The sequence below is a fragment of the Manacus candei genome, unplaced genomic scaffold (genome assembly GCF_025592945.1).
Source record: "Manacus candei isolate 608988 ecotype Guabito, Panama unplaced genomic scaffold, ASM2559294v1 h1tg000017l, whole genome shotgun sequence".
Lineage (NCBI taxonomy): Eukaryota > Metazoa > Chordata > Aves > Passeriformes > Pipridae > Manacus > Manacus candei.
This window is the reverse complement of record NW_026138065.1, coordinates 21,998,614-22,023,250: the sequence shown is the minus strand read 5'-3', so window position 1 is coordinate 22,023,250 and position 24,637 is coordinate 21,998,614. Positions and strand designations below refer to the sequence as shown.

Genomic DNA, 24,637 nt, shown 5'->3' with positions numbered 1-24,637 from the left:
CCACTGAGTGTCACATTTTTGAATTGGCATATATGCATTGTAACTGTAATTGAAGTGCTTAAATTAACTGTATTAATTCAGAGTACAATAAGGATGTTGTTTAATTATTTTTCTCATTCTTTAATAACCATGTCAGTATCTATTAAATATGAAATAAAATAGTAGTAATAAAATAGAATTAATATTTAGAAATACATCACTAACCACTTTGAATTTTATCAAAGTTTTACATTGAATCCAAACAACTTAAAGATTTTGATTTTTATTTTGTAAGGCAAACACTTAAAAGCCAAACCAAAATCCATTCTGATTTTAGACTCATTGGCAATAGTAAAACTCTGTCTTATAGGCTTAGAGCTATTTTTCAGGCTCCCACCCCATTGAATTAGGAATTGAAAAATAAATTTATTTGTCTATATATTGTTTTAATTCAAGTTAGAATTTGATGAAGGAAGTTTCTAAATAAAACATTTTTGGTAGGGAAGAGGAAAATGTTTTTGATAAGAAATTTCACTATCAGCAAGTAGTCTTTTTTTAACTTCCATCCTATTCTATCAGTGAGTAAGTCACCACAACTGAGGGGGTATATGAAGGTTTTTGTGTTTGGAGTGGGTTTTTTCAGTATCTTGGATCAGAAATCAGAGATCCTTGAAAAGCTTTTAACATATGTCAGAGTTTGCCCTTGTCACATTTACACTTAATACAGCTAAAATTACCATCTTGAATTTGTCTGGCATATACATCTGGCTAGCTGTTGTGCAGCAAAGCAATACCAGAAATGAAAAATTTGGATAATTTATTACAAATAGAAATCTTAGTTTAGTTATTTGCATCACCATGTTATGAAATTTGACATACCAAATGGATTTTTTTTTTTTTTGTTTTGTTTTTTTTTTCCTGAGTTCTGTTTTGGTGAAGAATGATGATGAAATATGTTGCTATGAAATTTGAGATGATAGAAAGAAGGGAATGCTTAAAAATGACTTGCACATGTTGACGGGCCAGATTATGAAAGAAGAGGAAATAAATCCTCACAAAGTTTGTCTCTCAGTTTGTGCAAAAAAATGTTCAGCTTCTTCATTTACGAAGTGTTCTGTAAATGACTTGGGTCCAGCTTCAAGAAATAGCTCTACCTTTTACAAACAGAAACTGAGACACCAAGAGTGGAATCCAGATTTTGGTAACATTTATATGCAGACTCATAGACACAAGTAAAAGTATGTTCAAAAGCTTTCTGTGACGTCATATGAAAAGCTAGAAACAGCCCATGAAAAACCAAGACAGTCAAGGAAGATCAGTTCTTACCTTACAACTCAGAGCTTCCTTTAAATTGATCATATAGAACTTAATAGAGAAAGGTAATGGCAAAATATATGGGAATAATTGTACAAATAATAATAGAAAATAGAATTTAAAATAAATAAAACAAAATGCTTCAAAGGATATGAATGGGAGTGACTGGATATGGTAAAGGCTTCAGGTGTTCAGAGTTTTACATGCAAATAATTAACGGTCTGAAACATCTGCAGTCTGAAAACTGCATATGGCATTGTTGATTTATTAAGAATTATATAAATGAGGCTTTTCATGTTGTTACAGAAGAATCTATGTAAACCTTAGTTAAAGGTCAATCTGTATCATATGTTGGAATGAATGATACATAGTACCTGAGGAGCTGTTAATATTAACTACATTAAGTGGTCACTCAATAACAGAGACTTTTAGCTTGCAGAAGGAAGCAAGGTAGCAAAAAAATGCACTTTTTGATACATGGGCTGTTAGGATGGAACCCCATAAGACACTGTTCATTTCTATTCTGTCTTCCTTAGTCAGTTGGAGTCACTTAGAGTGTTCTAGCTTTCTTTTTTTTTTTTTTTCCCTTTTTCTTTTTCCTAGTAAACCCTGGCTTTTAAGCTTAAAACCCCTTTAGTCTTTGGGAAGTTCACAAGAGACAGATGCAGTTCAAAGCTCTGATAGCACATGGTCTTGATAGATAGTCAAATGCTGTAATGAGGGTGCTGGTGAAAGCCATGAGGAAATTAGGATGACTGTCTCCAGAGCAGGGTGAAACTGTGCTGGAACAGATATTACCTAAAAGCCATGTACATCTTTGAAAGTTCAACACTGGAGATCTGGAAGTTAAATGCATTTCTTAACCTAGTAAAGGTGTGACAAACAGCAGGGTGAGGTGGGAGCCCAATTCACATTTTTATTGCATACACATGTGACACCTGCTAGAAAAACAATTGTTTCACACTCATTGCTAATTTCTGAATGACTACTTTTTTGCCAAGACTTTTAAAAGGAGATTGTAGACAGGTGGGAGTCAATCTCTTCTCCCAGGTAACAAGCATTGGAACAAGAGGAAACAACCTCAAGTTGTTCCAGGGGAGGTTTAAATTGGCTGTTAGGAAAAACTTCTTCATTGAAAGGGTTTTCAGTGATTGGAACAGGCTACCCAGGGAAGGTGATGGAGTCACTGTCCCTGGAAGTGTTTAAAAATGTGTGGAAGTAGCACTCAGGGAAGCCGCTTGGTGGTGGACCAGGCAGCATTAGGTTAATAGTTGAACTTGATGATCTTAAAGGTCTTTTCCAACCTTAATGATTCTGTGATTCTTTAAAGTTCTGTTAAAGTTTTAAGCCACAGAACAAGAGACATAGTTCAAAGAGGCTCTGTCCTAGGTAATCAAATGCCACCTTTTTCTTTCTTACTCTTTAGTGCCTGTGTTGTTTAACAATAGGTGCAAGCACAGGTGTGCATAAGTAACTGATCTAAGATTAAATCTGAAATGAGATGATGAATGCTTTCAGCTGCTGTGTGGCTAGCCATGCACAAATGGAAACTCAGGGCTGGCAGGTTGGTAGCTGTTCTTGTGCTATTTTCCTTTCAAGGAGGATATATTTCCATAGACATGCTGAGAGGAGGAAGCTGCATGAGTTGGATGGCTTGGCTGGGAGCTTGTTTCTTTGTTGCGCTTCCCAAGTTGTGCCATGCTTGAATGAACCCTTGTCTCATGTTGGTGCTGTGTAATGCTGATTTTCCTCAAGGCAGAGACAAAGGGAGAGGGAAGATGGATGTGGATGAAGGAAGGACTTGAATAACTTTGAGCTTTGTAGCTTGTGTAGCAGTAGCAGTCAAGGTGTTTCCCTTAGTGTACTTTATCTGAGCTAATCACAATTATCGGTGATTGTTCTGATAAAGAAAGGCCAGAGTTCAAGGTCTCAAGTGAAGCCCTGCTAATTTTCATTTTGAAAACTGATTTTTCCTCACTGTGGTATTGTTGTGGGTTTTTGTTGCTTTGAGGTTTTTTTTAACAGATGGCAAAAATGTGCAGTAGCTATTGTTATCTTACCGCTTATTGTTAGTTTCATTTATTAAAACTAATTTTCAGCAGATAAGTTCTTATGCTTTCATTTTGTCTCCCAAGTGACTTTTGTTATGAATTGTGACTGGTCTGCAATTCTTGGATCATCTTAAGCATATGGCTTTTAATTCAGTTTCTCATTTTACCCACAGTTGATGCTTTCCCAGCATCAGCTGTGAGGAAAAGTTTAGAAACTTCAGCAGTTTCCTAATTGTCAGCATATAGGTGATATAGACACACTGGCCTAGATATAATAGTGCTTGGAATAATAGCCATGAGCACACTTCTGGAACTGAAGAAGACAGAAGTTGCCCAAAAAAGAAAGTAGTTTCCCAAATAATTTACAGAAGCAACTTATTTTGAAGCATTTAAATTCCATCTGAAAGATGGAAATTAAAATTGCCATGTATTTTGTTTCTTTTGTTTCACTCACAAGGTCAAATGGTGACAGTACAAAGTACAGTTACTACAATGTTAGAAACTACAATAGCATTGTTTAAAATCCATCCAAATGGATGCACTAGGTGAATATGTCTTCTGTGCCTCAAACACAGCAGGCACAATCTTGCATCCTTAGAAGTTGAGGTAAATCTGAATCTCAAGATGTTAGCCTGTGTTGAGTATCTAAATACTTAAAATTTTATTCTTCTGCCCACTTTCCTTGCTTTTGTTGTGTTTAATTAACTTAAACAGCCTAAAATAATAATAGTTAACATGTTGGGTTTGTTATTTTCCTATATACGAGAAAGCATAGGTCTTTTTGTCTGAAACCAATACTATTAATATTTAAATGGGGTAAAACACAGAATGAAGTATCAATATAGAGGGTATAATAGTATTCTTGTGAGAGAAAGAAATATTAATTTCTAAGAAATAGTATTTTATTTGTTGTTTATTTCAGTGTGATCGCTGCTTGCCATTATACAACGACAAGCCTTTTCGTCCAGGTGACCAAGTTCATGCTTATAATTGCAAACCATGTCAGTGTTACAGCCATGCAGTGAGCTGCCACTATGACTTAGCAATGGATCCTTTTCCTCAGGAACACTACAGAGGTGGTGGTGGAGTGTGTGATAACTGTCAGCACAACACAGCTGGTAAGTCACACCAAAGAGAATGGACTGTTTGTTTTGCAGTCACTTTTTGACTAAGTTTTATGTCAGCTGAGATTAGCAGTGCTGGGTGGCTGACAGTCCAATAAAATCTCATGTGTATGTATTTTTAAACTATTCAGATAGTGCAGTAGTAACAGTTGTGTCGATTCTTAGGCCATAGGAAAATACTGGTAAAATTTGATCCAATCTTGTATAAAAACTTTTGTGCAAAAAACATTCTAATAAATAATTAAAACATATACATTCAAAGCTACTTCCGTTACATGTGCTAGAGCATTTAAATCCAGAATATCATTTTTCTAATTGGACCAGTTTAACAGATATCTCAAAAATGTTAGTTTCTTGCTTATTGAGTAAAGGTCTTTATTCAGTGTGGATAGTGCATTTGAATACTTTTTAAAACAGTTTTCTTCTATTTCAGTTTTCTTGGCTTTATCTAGTAAAGGGGAAAAAGAAAAGTTTCAGGTTCAATGATAATTTTTCAAAAAAAAATGTATAGGCATTTGCATGGCACAGCTTTTATATAAGTGTGGTATTATATAACAGATGGAAGTTTAATGGAGTAAAACATAGTTTGTAACAGGTTCATTGTTTCATATGCTCTGGATCACTAAATTGGCAGGTAGAGATGAAAGGTGCATTAAAATGGACGTCCTGAAAATTATAGAATTCTCTCAAAGGAATAGTCTTTAATTTTGAATTATACAGCTAATTTTAATGAATTGGAAGCCATAATGCATAACCTTTCTTTCATGCAGGAAGGAACTGTGAGCTGTGCAAGGATTTCCATTACAGACAAGCAGGTGCAGATCTTTCAGCCACTGATGTTTGCAAACCCTGTGACTGTTATGCAACAGGCACCAAAAATAAGAGCCTCCTGTGTGATAATGTAAGTAGCCTCAATATAGAAAAAGGAGAAACCATTTTAATTAGCTGTGTAGACAGCTGTAAGATTTTACAAAATGTATTTAGATGGTAACTGGTTTATAAAAAAATGCTAAAGTTCAGCCTTTTCAAAATGATAATTGACTTATGTCAGACCTTGAAAGCAGAGAAAACACAGCAATTTGAGATGTACTGCTGGAGAGTTACTCATCTAGATCAGCAATAGACATAAAGATGCTGTATGAATAGTAGTTTTGTGATGCTAACAGATACCTGTGCACTCAGTAATGTTAAAACCTCTAGGTTTTGAGTGTTTTTGAAGGTCTTTATATTGTCTTAAAGTTACCAACAGGTTTTGAAAATCCAGGCAATAAGCTGAGCCTGAAATTTAACTAGAACTAAGCTACTTTTCTCTGTAATAAGACAAGGATTGATCTCCCTTTTAATTTATAAAGTCCATTAAAAAAAAAGGAAACCCACAAAGTGATGCTGAAAAGAGAACACAGTCAACTATGCTTTTTAAGCCAAAGGACCTCATTGACAAATTGTCTAGTCTGATAATAAAGCTATCTGTAACATTCAAAACATGCATGTTGAAAAAAGGCAGGAAAATTGATTAAAATCTTGAACATCTATAAAAGATATATTGTGTTTCATGTTCTATTCACATACGTCCTGTCCATTGCCACAATCTAAATTTTGTTAGGAATAGGGAAGAAATATTTATTTGAAATGTATTTTAACGGTAGAATTTATTCTACTGGTAATTGAGGTAGAACTTCTTCAGCTTGTTGCCACTTTTCCTATCTCTTCTTTTTTTCAAGACTCTTATTCATAAAGCAGTCTCTAGGTTTTTTCATAATATACCCCTTCTCACTGCATTTTATTTAAAAATGAACTCTTGTGGATCCTCTTGTATTTTCATCCCCAGTTCTGTAGCGGTACAGGTACATGCCCAGTTTGACTCAGTGCACCTTCACATTGGTGCATATGCATTGGTGCATATTCTGAGTGACATGCAAATTTAGCACAATATGTTTTTTAAAATAACCCCTTGTAGTACAAATAACAATTATTTTATAATTTTCAGTCTTCTGAAGGTGATGCTTTTTGCCAGCAACATAGAAATGGAAAAAAAAAAAGCTTGCAAAATGCAGATATCATGTTAGGACTATTTTTCAAGATATAGGAAGAGTGAAAGCAAATGTTAATTTATATGCCCATGGTTTGTGGTGAAATTTTAACATAAATCAACTTTAGATGTGATTAATAATAAGAGGAAGAGTAGTTTACAGAAATCACTGCTTTATACTGCAGTATACAAGAATGTTGATGAAGCTTGACTATGAAAGTATGAACGGGGAGATAAAATGGGAAAAATGGGGGAGACTGTATTGCTCAATAAAGCATCAATTGCTGCAGTAGAAGCAGAGCAGGGAGAAATGATTGAGAGGCATTAAAGAATAGATTAATAAGGCTGGGGCCTAAAGGCTGAAATGAATTACATGAAATAGGAAGGCATCATTGAAGGAAGTGTTTCCAAATTTGACCTGTGGAAGATGGAATCATAAGGAATAAGGACCCTACTCGTGAAAGTTAATTGTCACATCACATTCATAATTTTCAAGGAAATTTGCCAGAAATGGGGCAGAATACACTTTTACTGCATAACTCACCACTTTCTTCAGGTCATCAATATTTTTTCTTTTTGCAAAGTGCCACTTGTGTCACTAAGTTCCAGGAGGTAAAGAGTTCCAAAATTAATCCGTTGAATCACAAATGAATCTATTGAATCACACAGATAGAATATTTACTCATCAAATACAGTATTATTCATGTAGATAGTTTACAAGATGGGTAGAAGAGCTTACTGTAACACGGTTACTACCATCTCAGTCTTTTGGACTGATCATGAAAACTTTATGCCTGTTCACCTTTTACACTCTACCCTTGGTGAGCAGTGCACGTAGGTATGTAGCATTTCTCCCTTGCATAGTTTCTCAGTTCTCATATATCTGAAGATCATGCCCACTTAGAGATCAGTGTGTGACTTCATTTGTATTTTAAAGTGCAAACTAATATATTAAAAACTTCAAAATTTTAACTTCATGGCTTATAGTAATGAGTAGCATTTTAGAAGGGTGGTGTAGCAGTGCATTCATGAGCAATTCATTAGGTGTTTTTGTAGAGAGAGATATTTCTTTGAGACTGGTGAATACAAGAGACAATTGTTACAGCCTGATAAGCTGTCCACTTCTTTTCTGCTTATCGACATTTAATCACTGTAGAAAAGATGGTTGCATCCTCTTTGTGAATGTTTGTCACAAAATATTTCAAACAATCAGAAATCCAGATGAACTATTTGAGGTGGTTGTGTTTTATGAAACTGAAAGAAGAACTGGCTGCCTTCTTCCCTTTTCCCTAACCATTCACACATGAGAAAATTCTGCCAGAATACTACTGATGTGGTCATTCTTGCTCTGTATAGAGAGCTGGAGATTAATTTCTTCTGGCCCCTATACCGCAATCCTTTACTCATTTTCCCGTGCTGCTTTTTACCCAGACTGCTCTACAAATGCTTATGTATTCAATCAGGCATGGCAGTTTGTAGTCCTTTCATGATTCTATTATAATAAACCATATATAAAGCTGGGGAAAAAAAGCACTCTTTTCCTGGGCATTTGTTTTTAGGCAAACCTGGAAGTGCTGCTATTGCTTTTACCTAATCTTTGGAAGTACTATTTTGGTCTCAGTGAATTTAGGTATCTTTCTTTACTCAGCTTTGGATGACTTTTAAAAATTCACTCTTAGCATCCAAATAAATATGTATCATGTACTTATTGTTGCAAGGAAACGGTATTTTACTGCAGAGGCTATTGTTCAGAGTTGCAAAGACTTAATTGCCTTCTGTCAAGGTGGCAGCTGTATTGTCTCATCTTGCAAAAAAACTCTTTCTAAGGCAAGAAAATGAACAAAATGTTTGTTACTGTTTTCTCTGAAGAGTCAAATGAAAGCAGATTACAGTGCTACCAGGTAACTTTCTGAACAGGCTTCAGATTTCACCTTTCTGTACACTCTCTAAATATTTCTTTTTTGAATTTCTTATTTTTTTCACTAAGAATTTTGAATGCTTCATCTAATTTTATTTTATACATAGTGAAAGGCTAGCTATGCATTTGTATATATATATATATATATATATATTTTAAACCAAAATAGTATTTCTGTTTCTGTTTTCAGTTCTGAGATAATTCTTTTATCTAGAATTAGAATGAGCATTCCACTGCTCTCACTTATCCACCTACACTGTTTTCAACCCGTTTATTGTGATTGACAATAAATAAATAAATGAAACGTGTGTTACGAGGGAAAAAACATAGATTAAAGCAGTTAATTAAGGGCATTTTGGACAACAGATATACCAAATAGAATAAGGAATGTATAGGATGCAAATGTGTGAATGAAAAGCACGTGCATAGTGGAGTCCATAAAAAATCAAGTTATAAAACCCTGTGTGTCCTCTGAATCCTGGATTTCCCTTCATAGAAGGCCTTTAATGCTATTGCTAAAGTGAAGTGAAATGAGCTTTATATGTTACATAATTCCGTAGCTTTATTTCTGATGGATTTTTTTACAGTAGAAATCTTTGTTTTCTGTGGTAGTTTTTTATTTTGGGTATTTGGTCCACTCCCATCCCTTGGAGTGTCGTGAACAGAGGGTAAATGGCTCATTGTACATTTTGAGTAAAAGTAGTAGAAAGCTACTGACTTTTGAAAGTCATCATAAGCGATGACAAGAAGAGATATCAGGGGAGTGCAAAGGAACTTCATTATTGCTGCTTATTCAATTTTCAGTTCCCAAAGCTGACATACTGAGAATACTCTCAGGTATTTGGTGTCAGACCATTAACCTATGTGTGTGAGCCAGCACACCGTACAGTTCTCATTTCCTAAACTGAAGAAAAGGAAAAGAAAATAAAAGTCCTCAACCCCCTTGCTCCCCCCTCCCACTTCCTGAGATTGCAGACAACTAGATGCTGGGGTCCTTGCCAGATTTGCATCAAGTGAGAAGGTAATGAGAAGTATATAATTAGCATTTATATCAAAAAGGTAGAACATTGAGACTGGTACCAATCAATTGCAAAACTGGTGATGGCAGGATGAACAGCAAGAGTTTCATGCCAGACCTGAATATACCTCTGAGTCTTGCAATGCCCTAAAACTTGCATTTTCAGTGGGTCAAGGGAAGGTGCTTCTGCCCTGGTAAATAATTGAAATCATAATGACTCAGCCAATCACAAAAGATTATTTTTGTCATGTGTTTTGGGCTTCAAAACTGGAAGTTAACTTTGGTGAAAGAAACTTAGAAAGGTGTCAGCATTACTCTTTTATTTAGTAACATCAAGGCTCATCTCACATTTATTCTCTGGAATTGGAGAGACTTTCTGGTTACTTTTCTGGCAGTATGTTGCTTCTATTACAGACACCAAAGAATAACAATTTGAAATTATAGGCATATCTAAGGGGAAAAAGGTGGTTTTAACTTTCAGGAAAACTTAGGCTACCTATTTTTTTTAGAAAACTCCATTTTATACTTTAAGAATACATACGGTCAACAAGAGCCGAAGTAGTCAGAAGTTATGTTTCTGATACTGTGATACGTCACTAGATGACTGATGTGGCTAAATAAATATTTTGTGGTACTCAAAACAAAAATTGAGACAATTCTTTGGAATATGTCAACCTTTGTCCTGTGTGCTTAAATCTATTTTTAAGTCCTCCTATCAGTTTAGTAACTGGACATCGGGAGAGTTCCTGAACAGGCACCTCTTGGAATTTGTGATTCTAGATGTGATGTGTTAAAGTGTTCTCCAACTAAAAAGCGGTATCACTAGTGTCTAAAGCAGTGTGAACTGCTCAGTATATCTGAAATTCAGAAACCTTAACTAGTCAGCTTCCTCATTAAGGACAATGATGCTGCAGCTGTGATTTGTGCAGGAGAAGGTTTCTTGCATAGGTTTTGTAACTGTTTACATTCAAGGATATAGGACTAATGTGTATTTCATACCTAAATTATAAATGGCACAAGGGATATATGTCAACTCAGCATCAGTGATTTTCTGTATCAAATAACAATTGTAATTATGAGGTCCCAAGATACACCACCACTTGGTAGTAATGCTTGGCTAGGCTCATTTTCATAGTAACCCATCTAGACAGATATTTTCCATAAGTGATTTAGTACCAAGATGGTAATATTAATACACAGGCTGTTTCTGTCTGCTTACTGTTTGGATCAGAACCAGGCTTCTCAGACATAAGCAACAGGAGAACAGATTGCTTTCTGCTGTTCTATAACCAGCATAAATAAAATATTTTTCTTTAAATGACAGATAGCCTTTGAATCAGAGAGAGAAGGGGGAAGGTTCAGTAATATCTCCAGTATACAACTGATGAAATCCTGGGTAACAAAATCTTTAGATATTAGTTGCTACCAATATTCTCACCGATATAATAGTTTCCAGAGTAAGCTGGGTTTACAGAAATAATAATAGTGATAACAGTAATCACTTAGTTTCATATTTCACTTAGATTTTTGTGTAGAATGCATAAAAATACGTTACAGAAATGGCTCAGTCTACCCATTTTGATGTAGATTTCCATGTTTTAACCTGTGGTACCTGTTTCTGTGGCATTATAAATATTTGTCAGCTTGTACAACTTCTTTGTAAGAGTATTCATTGCCAAGCATTTCCCAGACTATTTTGGTGCTTCTCTCTCTCTGCCTGTAAGAGAAATGAAAGATACTATTTTTCTATATTTTCCAATTTTAAGCCAAACTTTCCCCAAATTAAGCCCTATTATTATTATTTGTATGTGAAGATCTCCAAATGGTTTTGTTGGCTGGATCCTGGGGAAAATTTGAATTTTTCAATTGACCAGACAACCAGACATTTCTCCCTCGTTTGAAGAGTTAGATTTATTCTTCAAGCATAATTTTTTTTAAAGCTATTAAGAGAAAGCTTGGGGACATACATTTTCTGCAACCAAATGTGATGAAAATTACTGCTTCTTGTAATAACTTGACATGAAATTATGCTGAACATACTGGTTTCTTTGCTCCTCTTAGCACTTAGCAATCTACACATTTCACATGTTCCATCAGGAAAGAGCTACTGTTTGATCACAATTAGCCTTGGATTTCCATGTATTCAGGATAAGAACAGCTATATTGGATGAAATGAGACTCATCTAGCACAGTATCCTCTCTGATAGTTACTATAAGCATGATCTTTCTGTGATATACTTTTCTAGATTCCAGTTGTTTATGGGTTTGGGACTTCCTGAGACAAATTCAGGGTTTTCATCTGGGTGGCCATGTTTGGCATCCACATATGGAATTAATCTAACTTATTTTTTAATGCAGTTCCAAAAAAGTGTATTTTTCCATACACTTGTACTGTATACGCTTTCATTTTTTTAAGTTTACTTTCTGATGATTTCCTGGATGTTCTACCTTATAAGTGAGAAATAATGAATATTCATTCTGTAAGCCATTCATGATTTTATAGCCATGTATTCCCTTCATCTTAGTTGTCTCTTTCCAAACTAAAAAGTCTTCAGTCTCCTTTTGTTTGTATCTTTGCTTATTCTACTCACTCTGTAACCTCTTTTACTTTAGAGAAGGTACCCAGATATACAAATTATGCAAAGGGTTGATACACAATGGATTTTTATTACACAGTGAAATTTTCTGTATACCTTTCAGTTCTTTTCCTAATAATTCCAGTATTCCTGTCACCTTTTTAAGAGACTCAGAGCTTTCAAATTATTTGGAGGGGAAATGGAACAGCTTTAACATCTCCTTTCTTGAGTGGAAATAGCTAATTTTGGACTCATTACTGTCTACCAATAGTCAGCGTTGGTTTTCCCAGGCATAAAGTTTGTACTTCTTGATGTAGAAATTAACTTGAATTTTTGATCATCCCTTTGGTTCAGTATATATGATATTTCCAGATGTTGTTGACTTGAAGAAATGCAGTAGAATCATGAAGCATGATTTTTCTTTGGAAAAAATACCAATCTTCTTCAATATATCAAACATGTTTTAATTTCTAATAGAATACAGAATAATAATACAAAAAAAAGCCTATTAGATTGTAGATCTTGGAAACTTCCTTACAGCCTTTTAAGGAGATTAATGTAACTTTTATAATTTTATTTCTCTTTTGTGGATACTCATTTAAGCAAGTAATATCTCGGTAATTTTATATTTTGGTTCATCTAGAAATTTAGTTTCATGTTTTGTCACTTTTTTGACGATAAGATTTTGCTAAAATATTTTCTTTTTGACATTTTGGTTTCAAACCAGTCTTAAAAATAATTTCTAATATAGAAAGGTAGCACTTCTTTCATAGTGAAAAGCTATTAAATTCTTTCTTTACAATCTCTGTTGTGGTTCTCTTTCCTGAATGCTACACATAATTATAAAAGCATTAGTTGGTGATCTACTTCAGCTCAAAGCAGAATTGTTGTCAGTGATAGATCCAGTCATGATTTTGTCTGAGTAAGTCTTGGTACCTTTGGGGACAGAAATTCCACATCCCTTCTGGGAAGCCTGTTACTGTGCTGCACTTTCCTTTTAGTGAAAAGTTCTGATGTCCACTCTGAGTCTGCTAATCATACTACTTAATTATTTATTCCGCACAGTGATTCTCTAGTAGTCTTCCTTTGCTTCTGACATTTAAAAAACCTTTTGTTTCCTTCATGCTTTAGGCATGTTGCTTGTTTTAAAAGCTCATTTTTGTATTGCCTTATTCTAGTTTTAAAATTTGGTATTGGTTATCCTATCTTATTTAACTTCCTTGTTTTGATCCATTTTTCACTGATTGAAGATGAATTTTTGCATGTAATGCTTTCCTTCCTGTGGTAGCGTTTGGAGTAACTTTAAAGACTTTTAAAGTATGAGTTGAGTGCTATTGTGTAATCTGAGTATTCTGTGGTCACTAACACAAAATATTTCTTTTGCAGTTATGTATTAAACTAGGGTATTTTTTTCATTTAGGATTAAACTCAGAGTTTCTTTTCACATGTGAGTTCTCTGATGAATGGCTGTGATGCATGACTGGGTCTCTTATAATACCCTAAATATCTAGATCAAATCCAGTCTAAAAGGGAATTAACTTAAAAATCCTTGTTGCTGTGTTTTCTGCTATTGTGGTCTTTTAACTCTTTTTGTAGTTGCTGTTGTCTTTTATAAAAAAAATATTGTCTTGCCTTTTTCGTATCTTCATCTTCCTGAAAAACATGGCTGATAAATCGGTAATAGATCTCTATCATTAAATCATATTGAAGAGATTTTATGGACTACAGAATCCTTTTATGAGGAAGGGGTAGGAGTACATGCTTCTCTAACTTTCAGTATTTTCTGCACTGAGAATTTACTATTAGATGTTGAAATACTCTATTTTGTCTTGTAGAATTGAATGTGTGATAATAGCATTTATTTTAAGTGGAACTTCCAAGTAGCTTTGTCTCTCCTTTCTTTCAGCTTTGCTTGACTTATAGATTAAAGATGAAAAAGGCAACCATTAAGAGAAATTTTTGTTCTGGTAGCCCTTTAAAAGCAAAGTACATTGAACTACAGCTGTTGATGTCGTAGATGAATGCAAGTTTTGAATCACTGTACTTTTTCATATTTAGAAATATTTGTGCGGAAAAAAAATACACTGACCCAAAGAAAATTACTTATAATTTTTAGAGTTTATTGGTTTGCTGCCATCTGCATTTTCCAGAACATTTGAGTTAGAAAAGTTAGTTTTTGTTCCTTTATTATGAATCCCAAACCTTTTGCCGTTTCACATCTCCTGTATCCTAGTGTGCTTTGACTTACTGTTTTTTGTCTGTGTTGTGCATTAACTGATGCCTTTCATTAGTTTCTCCATCCCTGTGCCATTGCCCTTTCCCTGTGGTCGGTTTTCCCACCAAATTGGAAAGTGATGAATGTAGAGATTGTTGGTTTGGGGTTTTTTTCTGGCTTTCAGACATTGAGGTAGCTTTTCAGGAACCCTTTAATCTTGCACAAGATGTGAGACATACTCCCGGATCATGGTCCAGGAATAACATAGGATGTGTCAACTCCTTCTGAATAGCAATGCTACCCATTTAGGGAGTAGGTGAAGACCTCCACGGAAGTGGAGTATTTTGAACACCAGCCGAACCATGAAAAGAGGGAGAGGGTTTCAGATACTGAGCTGTTGGATCACATCCTTCAGTAAAGGAAGAGAAAATTTATCTTGGATGAGTAATAAGAAAGGAAAATTTTCAACTGTGCTTCATTCTTACTTTCATTCTTACGTTTTCTCTAAAATAAAGAAGCGTATGGTCAGAACAAAAATTGCAAAACTTGACCTTTGAAGATGGCAGTTCTTTGCAGTAACTGTGATTCAAAAAAGTACTATTTGGTTTAATATGTCACCATTTATACAATGCAATTTTGTAAATGTTCTTTGCAGATTCTCTGTCCAGATGGCAAATAGGGTCGCATTGTTTATGCAGTTATTTTTCCCTTCTGTTTTGAAAGGACAGGACTTTTTAAACTCTATTTAAAAGGCGAATAGTTACACTCTGTTCAATATTTATCTTTTTTCCTCTCTCTCAACAAATGAAAAAAGTGTTACACAGACTTATATTTTTTTTCTGTTCCATTTAAAATTTTCTCCTCCCCAGCTCATACTCCCGTTCTTGTTGCTAATGAATGTATCATCTAAAAATAGATAATGTTCATCACTCTATAATATTTTGTATCTTTCTAGATTGGAGGCCAGTGTAATTGTAAGAGACATGTGTCTGGCAGACAATGCAATCAGTGCCAGGAAGGATTCTACAATCTGCAACAGTCAAACCCTGATGGCTGCAGTCCCTGTAACTGTAATACCTCTGGGACAGTCAATGGAGATATTACCTGTCACCAAAATTCAGGACAGTGCAAGTGCAAAGCAAATGTTATTGGTATGTGTAATGCAAGAGTTCAGAGCCATTTTTCTTGTTTTCCTTGGAAATAAAACACACTTGATTTCTAAATGAAAGGTGTAGAAAACTTCTTTGCTGAAGGCAGATTATAAAAGTGAATGAAATTAACTGTTGAAAAATTATTAATTTAATAATTCTCTCAAACTACAGCTTGAAGCTTAGTTTAATCAACCCTTTAGAAGTTTCTTTATGGCATAGCTACATTAGCTTACATGGTTCCATACTAATAAGTCACAAAAATAATGTAATTTGCTTACTGCATAGATGTTTCTTTTAGGAAATTAACACTTTTTCAAAATGTTTTATGCTTAATGACTTCTAAGCAAATCGTTTCCATGCTAGTTTTCTTAATAGACCAAAATAAATGGATTTTTTTCTCAAAATATTCTGTGCTACAGGGTCCTTTGTGATAAATCTATCAATTTTTTTCTATTATATTTCTTTGAACTGTTCCTATGAAATGCAAAATAAGTCAACATAATTCCACAGATCATGTACATAGCTAGGGTTAGTTATCAAGGGCCACATAATTTTAATTTTGTAATTCAATGCCAAGCTGATTATAATAAACTGCTACCTTCTGTGTTATTTATCATTTTTTTTACAAGACGTGCTTTTTTGTTTGTTACTCCCACAGGTATTTTTCAGAAATTAGATTTGATTATAGCAATTTATTACTTCCAGCATATTTGAGGGGAGCCACAGCCACATAAGGACAAAATTTATCAAGTGCCCAAAATACACAGTATATATAATACACTTTGAAATGTTGATGTATGGGAATATTATGCAAGGAGAATTTCCTGATAAAGTGAGCCTTGCATGGTAACTGTACATGTCTCAGACTATACATATGTCTCAAAAAGAAAAAATTCTTTTCTGCTTTGTTACTAACAGAATTAGTAATTTATTTTTTCTTCAACCTAACCATGGTTCTAGGTTGCATTAATAATGTTTAAGCACATTTTAGTATACTTGATATTTATATACCGTCATTTGTGAATGTTGACTCATTTGTAATATTGTGAGTCTTTGTTTCTTTTGGAAATTAGAAGAAAGAAGTAAATTCAGAATAACAACAAGTAATGGAAACAGCTCTAAATAGACAGAAGGCTGAACAATTTCAGTCCTTTTTCCTGTGGAATGGTATGCTTTTCATGCAATAAAAAGGGTGCTAAGAGTAAAAAATAACCTCTGTGCATCTTAAACCCACTCTCTTTTCAAGAAAAAGGACTTGAGAGCATTCTTAATTATATATTCTTTGCTCACATTTCATATTTGCACCTGCGAAAACCTCTCTTAACTCAGTGGCAATTTGGCAGACAAGAAATGCAGTCTGGTTCTCACATATTTGGTTGTCTATATATTAAACATTTTATTCCCTTGATAAAAACAGTAAGAATTGTTTTTATTTTCACTGAAATAGTTATAAGAAAAATGTGTAAGCCTATGCTTTCTGTACTTACCTGTAACAATGGTGAGGGCTGTATTTATGCAAGTGTTTGTTCGCAGGATAAAAACCTAATTCTTTCCAGACTAGATTCTCTTTGTTTTCCAAACCAATTGTAAATAAGCTTCGGTATATTGAAACGTGTGCAGCAAACTTTAACAGAGAGCTTTCCTCTTTGGATTTCTAAATTGGTTTTTAGAGCAATCTGTCTATTGCCATTTTTATCTATTTAAGCAAACATGATAACAGAAAAATGCAACTATGGACTGCAGTGTTATGAAACATGAACTGTTAGAGTTAACACAACTGTTAAATCTTACTAATGATTCTATCACCAGTAAAATACATTAGCACCAATAATTTTATTAAAGTAGGTCATTCATCTAGAATAAAAAGGTAGAAGAATGTGAATTAAATGCCAAGCGTGCTAACTCCCCTGTACTTGTTAACATTGAATGTGATGCCCTGTAGGCCTTCCTCAGTATCGTTAGGAATAGATTACCTGTCAGGAATATGTATGGCATATTCAAATAAGCACTGCGCATATTTTTAAAACTGATATGATATGAATCCATGTAGACCAATTTTAATAGTTCAAAATGAGTCATAATTCTTGTTAACAATACAGTTATTTTTAAAATTTGCAGCAATAGTGGTCCTTTTTTATTTTCCTTATTGAAATTAAATGATATGCCTTAGGTGAGTCATTCATCACTGTTAAAGGAACTTGCCTTCTGTTGGAGTTTTTGAGTTTTATCCATATATATAATGCGTTCCCTACCATTTTTAGTTTTATATTTCTACATTTAAGTTGCTAGATGCATTTTTGTATGGTTTTGTATTTTTTAAATGATGACGATGCTTTGCTGGAACATTGTGTTTATATTTTCCTATGTGTAACAATCGAGTGGTAGCTTCATAGTGAAGGATTTTCCCATTGCAAGGGGAAATATGTAGCTGAATTTGCATTTTTCGTATAATAATCTAGTTTGCTTTCTTGTAATGCACATTTTATAAACTAACATATAAATGCCATCCCTTGGGGCAGGGATAAAGCAAGCACTGACTTTGAAAACAAAGCTAATAAAACTACAGGATGAAGCATGACAAAACCAGTTTAGATTTTAATGTACTGCAGGAGTTAACTTAATCATAATTTAGATAAAAATATTTCATTTTGGATTATGGAAAACATTTTCTGCTTTCAGTAAGGGCTAACAGTAAACACTAACATAAATGTAATCAATGGTAAAACTGAAGTATGGTGTTAAGTAAATCATTTGTTGTGATTAGTCTAATTTGTGCTGTCCTAGAGTATATTTAATGTTTTTAATACAATATATATAAATCTATTATCAGAACATATTGAGAGCCCAGTGCAATTCCCCGTGTATTGCATTTCTACAATATAGGGTGAAGAGTTCACATAAGCATTGATTGTGCAACAAGTGCTGTTCTGGGGGACAAAGAGATTAATTCTAGTTTGTCTTAGAAATGTTACAAAGAATCTCTGGCAGAAGTATCTTAAATTGTATTGAGAGACCAACAGAAATGCATTGCTTCTGAAACAAATTGGAAAAGTAAACAGATTTTTGGGATGCCACAGTTATTCAATTGATTGGTGCAACCCTGTCACTCCTGTTAATTATGCTGGTGAAGAATATTAGTCCTTCTTTTCTCTTTTTTATTTACACTAAAGTATAGTATGCTTACCCTTTTTAAAAACTGAAATTAATAGCTTTTCAGCTTTTTCCTTTTTCTTATTATTAATACCTTTTTCTCCTTCCAGGTCTTAGGTGTGATAGTTGCAATTTTGGATTTAAGGCTCTCAGATATGCTAATGAAGATGGATGTGAGCCTTGTTGGTGCAACAGCCACGGCTCAGTGAACCAATTCTGCAACCCTCTCTCCGGGCAGTGCAATTGTAAAGAACGAGTGAAAGGGCTTCACTGTGACACCTGCATGGACAACTTTTATGGGCTGGATGGAACTGGTTGTAAGGCTTGTGAATGTAATGCTGCAGGGTCATTTTCTGGAACTGTGTGCGATGCAATGACAGGGCAGTGTGCGTGTAAACCAAATATTGGAGGAAGACAATGCGACCAATGCCTGGATGGCTACCGCAAAGTACAGAAGAATCATTCCTTTGTTTGTCTGCCGTGTAACTGTGATAAGGCAGGTACAGTGAATGGCTCTCTGCTTTGTGACAAATCAACAGGACAGTGTCCTTGCAAAGCTGGTGTAACTGGCCTTCAGTGCAGTCAGTGCATGCTTCATACGTACAACCTCAGCGTGAGCAACCTCCTTGGCTGCCAGCGTTGTGACTGTGACGCTCTGGGCACATTGGCAGGAACAGTTTGTGACCCCGTTTCTGGACAGTGTGTCTGTTTGCCTCAGCGCCAGGGGAGAAGGTGTAATGAGTGTAAACCAGGTAAGGAAATTGGAAGACAATTTGTTTGATGTAGTAAGTTTTGCTTTTTTTGTTATCATAGTAGTTCCTACAGTTTTTAGTATGTGTTTAGACAGCTTCATATCTGACATCTCTGATGTATATATGTTATTGTGTTTCCATTTCTTCCTAACTGTGTGAGTGAGCAGGAAGTATTAATGTCCTGATCACCATCAAATATTTCTTCTATTTCCAGAGCTTGTATAATTTGTATTATTAGTGTTTTTTCAACATGTTCAAAATAAGGCTAGGCTAGTTCTAGATATTGAGAAAATAGACAAATAATCGTGGCCCATTCACTCAATGAGAGATAAATTGGCATAATTTAATGAACAGCAGCTATCCTCATAATGAAAAATGTGAATTTGGAAGGCAGAGTGCAATCTCTTCAGGAAGGGCACTTCATGCATAAAGCTGAGCATGGTGGGAGGCACAGAGATGGTTGCTTAAACTTTGATGAGGCTGGCAAATGTGCCACTTAGGGAGCATTCACCTGCCTTGCTGTGTTGGGGATATGCTGGCTTTCACAAGGACTGCTTACAGTTTGGCCCTGCAAGTAGGTGACATTACAGTTGCTACATATCAGTTCAAGATTTTATACTATATTATTGTAAACAAAGTTTAAATGTTCATTATAGGTGGGAAGCTCTGTAGTTATATTTCAATGTTTTTGTTTTAAAAAGTAGGTGGGTAAAGTGAAACTATAGATAATATTAACCTACCCTTCATAATAATATTAAGCAGATAGATTTAGTTCAAGTTAAATACATATGCAATTTATTCAAGTAGCAGGTCACATTAAAAGGTACATTATAGCTCCATTGGTTTTAATATGCCATTCAATAATTTGAACAGAGGTTAAAAAAGCTGCTTAACCTCCATTAAGTATTTTTTAAAATGCTTTCATTTAAATTATTTTAGGTACATATACTAATAAATAAGGCAGCATTCTGTTTTTCTTAGTTCCTCCTCCAGTGCTATTTGACCTGTTAACCCTCTGTAGCAGCCACTTAATCAGAGATCGGCAGAGGAGTGATGTCAAGGCTTCCCGAGTCAGTGACCGCCCTTGTCCTTGAAAAAGAAAGGCCAGGGTTTATGCAGAACTAAATGGTTTAAAAAGGTTTAATTGATAGTACGAACAGACTGGTTTGTAAAAAAGCTCACATGGCACTCAAAGGAATACTTCCACAATAGTTCCTATTAAAAAGAAAAATAATTTAAAATGTATTTTTGTAAGGATTATTTTTAAATTTTCTAACTAATAACTATAAGCATATATGTGCTGAACGCTGAGCTCTCTGCTGCAGGTGAAAGTGTAAGTTCTTATCATTGTAAAAGTGCTTTATTAATCCTAGTGTAGCACAGCAAACTGCACTATTTTTGCTATTTTAGTGTTGATCCTAGTGTGAGCTCATTTAGATGTTTAATATATCTAACTCTTATATAAATACTCTTTATTAGTATGTTCCAAAAGAGACTTTTCTATAAAACAGAGGAGAGTATAAGAAATCTTCCATATAGAAGTATGGAAGATCTTAATTGGCTTTGAGTACTGTAAACATGTCCTATGGCTTTGTCTTGGAGCAAAGATAAGAAAATGTATTCCAAGTGTATATGTAGCCAATACAATCTAATTAAAGCACACAACTAATTAGTTAATACTGGCAGCCCTAAAACCATGCTAGAGACTTGTTAGTGTGTTGGGACATTTCAACTATGTGATGCAAGTTTTCTTAGTGGAATAAAGGTTATATGTATTTTATTTTCTTATTCTGTGTAATTGTAAGTCTGTTTTAGTTAGTAGTATTTAAAATAACATCCCATTGTAGCATATTTTTATGTGCTTTGATAAAATTTGAGAGGTTTCCAAAAGTTGCCAAAATCTTAATGCGGGAAGAGTTGCCAATGGAGAAAAATTCAAACCAGATGTAGTTTTGGGAAATTGTTTTATAATGAGATCTTTTTCGTTAAAACTCTTTTTGGAGCCTTCAGCTATGCCTTTAACCTATTAGGCTGTATCCATGACTTGTCATCTTCCAGTTTGTTCTCATACAAATAACATTTTGGTAGATTGCTGTACATTTAAATTTTTATTTTTTTTTTAAACTAAAGGTGTATGGAAACCGAGGGACACTTCATTCTACATGAAACAAAATGAAAGAGCAGTTTTGCCTTGTATATAAACTTGCTTTCAAGATTCTTCAATTGCAGTGATTGAGGCAGGATCTTTCTTGCCCCCAAATTGCTGTGAGCGGTTTGTCCCTGTCTCATTCTGGAACTGTGTTGCCATGCCAACTGGGATTTGTGCCATACAGATCCTATTCAACAGGTCTTTGATCCTGTTATGCTAATGAAGCTAGCATGTAGGATGTGTGTCTGGGCACCAGTGCTGAGTTTTTGTGTACATACTACCTCTCTTGGCCAGAAAAATGTGAATTACATTGTGATAATATTGTTGGTGTGCTTAAACGTGCATTTTGAAGCACAGTCTGTGATTAAGAAATGAGTGTTACTGCCACAGTTGGTAAGCATGTAAAAGTGCTAAGGAATTGTTCGTGTGTTCCTTTTCTGTACAGTAGGAGAAATAGTAAGAGGATTATTAAAAAAGGAAACTGAATACTTTGCTACGACTTTCATTCTTCCTTATGAAGAGTATACTTGATTGACAAATGTGATCATTTATGGTTGAATTGGAAAAAAATCTGAAAAAGAATAAGCATAATACTAGTTATATACATAGATCTTGTAGAGATTTGCAGTGGCTGTCTTAAAATTGGAAATTAGTTCTATTATACAATAGTGGATCCTTCATAAAGCAACTTTTATGAGCCCTTCTAACCTTGGTGTAAATTAAGCTTGCATTAAGTTGTTTCTTACTCTTTCCTGCCAAATTCTAGGTGGTGGAAGTAAATAATAATAGTAACGGTTATGACAAACAGCATGAATTTGTAATCTCATGTCTCTTCTCTTTTTGTCTACATTAATCATGTTAATTTACATATAAATTAGTTGGGGGAGGAGATTGCTCTCATTTTCCAATCCCTTACTTTTACTTTTAAAAAAAGTTTTACCTGATACTTCTGAAAAAAAAAATGTGGTAGTATCCAGAAAATCAGTTAACTTTTAGAGCATTTCTGAAAGATTATCATAAAAATATCATACCAAATCCTTCACTGCTCTACAGTGGTTTAGGCAGTATGACGTTAGGAGAGCCAGGATGTTTAATATTAAGGTATAGATTCTTTATAATTATGAATTTCACTCTTATGATAAAAAGCAATATATGCTGCAGTGATCGATCCTGCTCAGGCAGAATTAATTTATTTTCTAGAGATGTACTTATTTACCCATTATAGTCTTTTCTTAGAAATCATAGAATAGAATCATAGAATCATAGTTTCATGCAAAATTTCAGGTGGACAATGATCTGGTTTAGCCTGAGTGCTTATCATTTACTGCAACTATAAACTGGGTTCTGAAGAAATGCTTTGACCTTCTGCATGAGTCCAGGCTTAAACTTGTTTGCTACCTTCGAGTTACGTTCTGTGAGTGGAGTCGTTCATTGTGCTCGAGAGTGACATTGCTGGGAAATGGTCTCCTCTATTTATGCACAGGATGGGCACTGCACTGTGCAGACAACTGCAGTATGAGATAATACATGCTGCCTCACTAATAACTTCAAGCTATTTGGTCTCTGTGGTGGCTCAGTTTGGGGCCTCTCTGGAATAAAGTGCCAACAGCATGGTTTTTTATGATGCGAATGTATGTTAACTGGAGACTGATATCACTTCACTGTCCACTTGAGATTTATCTCACTGAGGACCAGAGGCTAAGTTTGAACAAAGATTTGAGCAGTAAAATTCTAATGTTTTCAATTTGTTTAGTTCCTCTGCTATTTGGATATGAGCTCACAGCGCAACACTGCTGCAAAGACAGAGAATACCACCCTAGGGGTGTATATATAGAGCTATCTCTTGTAAGACAAATAATAAGGCCTTGGGCAATATGACATGTTACAATATAATTTTGGGCGCTTTATTATAAAGCAGGACATCAAGAAGTTATTGGACAGCAAATAATATTCAGTAACTGAGAACATGACTAAGAAACTACTGATTGAACTTTACCTGGAGAAAGGAAAGGGCAAGTGCCTGAGAATACTGTGTATCTCAGTAACATTTTTCTATCAAAGTTGTACAATAAAAATTAATAGTAACCATCTGACAGATAGAAACTTGTATCAATGGCCCTATCTTAGGCTTCATTTTCCAAGATAGGTACTTGTTTTTGATTAGAACCTGTTAATACCATGTCACCAGTATCCTTTGCAGAGCTCTCATGCTTTGCTACATTTGTTGATATATTGTACCACTCCAAAGGATGAGGGGGGGGAAAAAAGCAGAGCAATCTGTGGGAAAACCCCAGTAGAATATTTATTACTAATCAGGTAAAAATAGAAAATAATTTGGGAAACTTATGAAATAATATATTTTACTGGTATGCCATTGCTTGAATTGTCTACTGATCAGAAAGAAATTAGTAAGAATGGAATAAGTCCACACATAGCAAAATAGGTTATGCAAGTGGTACAGCATCATTAAAACAATGTGTGTAAAAGCTCTCTCGTTGGAAATTTCAGGTGAGGCTGTGAATAATGAGTAAGTTCTTCAATGACCAGATTAGAGCTGTATAAACTCTATCTATAAACTGTATTTATCAGTGCTCAAGGCATAGATAAAGATTGCTTGCGAGGGCAATAGGATGAAAGATAGCATAGCAGAAGCATACCAAATATACTGTGGGGAAGGTGAAGTGAATACTCCAGTTCATAATTGGAAATAATGCAGGGAGAAAAGGGTAGGATTCAGAATGAAAGCTTTCTAATAGCAGATAAGTAATTTTTTTTAATCAGTTTTTCAGTTTCTATAAAAGTATTTGTGTTCGATACAAGCTCTGTGTTACAGACGACTAAAATACAAATTTTACATAGACCTGGGAATACTCATCAAATGGAGTTTTTCCTAAGAAACATGATAGTGTTTCAAGGATTAAGCCAACCATTAGTTGAGAAAGATTTAAGAGACTTTCTTGAGAAAATATTTGCATTTCTTATGGTTTGCAGCTGGCCATTTTCAGAGATGAGATCTCAGACTAAAAGGGACAAATATCTGTTCTCATATGTTATTTTTTATGTTTCTACTGCTAGTGGTGCATTCATTAGTACCTCTCATGTCCTTGGGTCTTTACTTTCCCCATAAACACATTAATGTACTCCCCCTATTTTGCATTTGCTCTGTCTAAAAGTATAGAGAGAATAAAAAATCGGACTTGGCAAATGGAGA

At 34.7% G+C, this 24,637-nt stretch overlaps 1 protein-coding gene across 9 annotated transcripts in view; it reads left to right on the top strand.

Moving 5' to 3' along the window:
• Positions 1-24,637, top strand: part of USH2A (usherin) — a 379,342-nt gene that overhangs the window by 44,692 nt on the left and 310,013 nt on the right. For all 9 annotated transcript variants that reach the window (XR_007903998.1, XR_007903997.1, XM_051783908.1 and 6 more), the window contains exons 10-13: positions 4,267-4,462; positions 5,239-5,369; positions 15,180-15,375; positions 18,636-19,277. Coding sequence is in view for 7 of the 9 variants with exons in the window: in XM_051783908.1 (XP_051639868.1) it covers positions 4,267-4,462; positions 5,239-5,369; positions 15,180-15,375; positions 18,636-19,277 (1,165 nt within the window). In the remaining 2 variants the exon portion in view is untranslated. The remainder of the gene's footprint in view (positions 1-4,266; positions 4,463-5,238; positions 5,370-15,179; positions 15,376-18,635; positions 19,278-24,637) is intronic.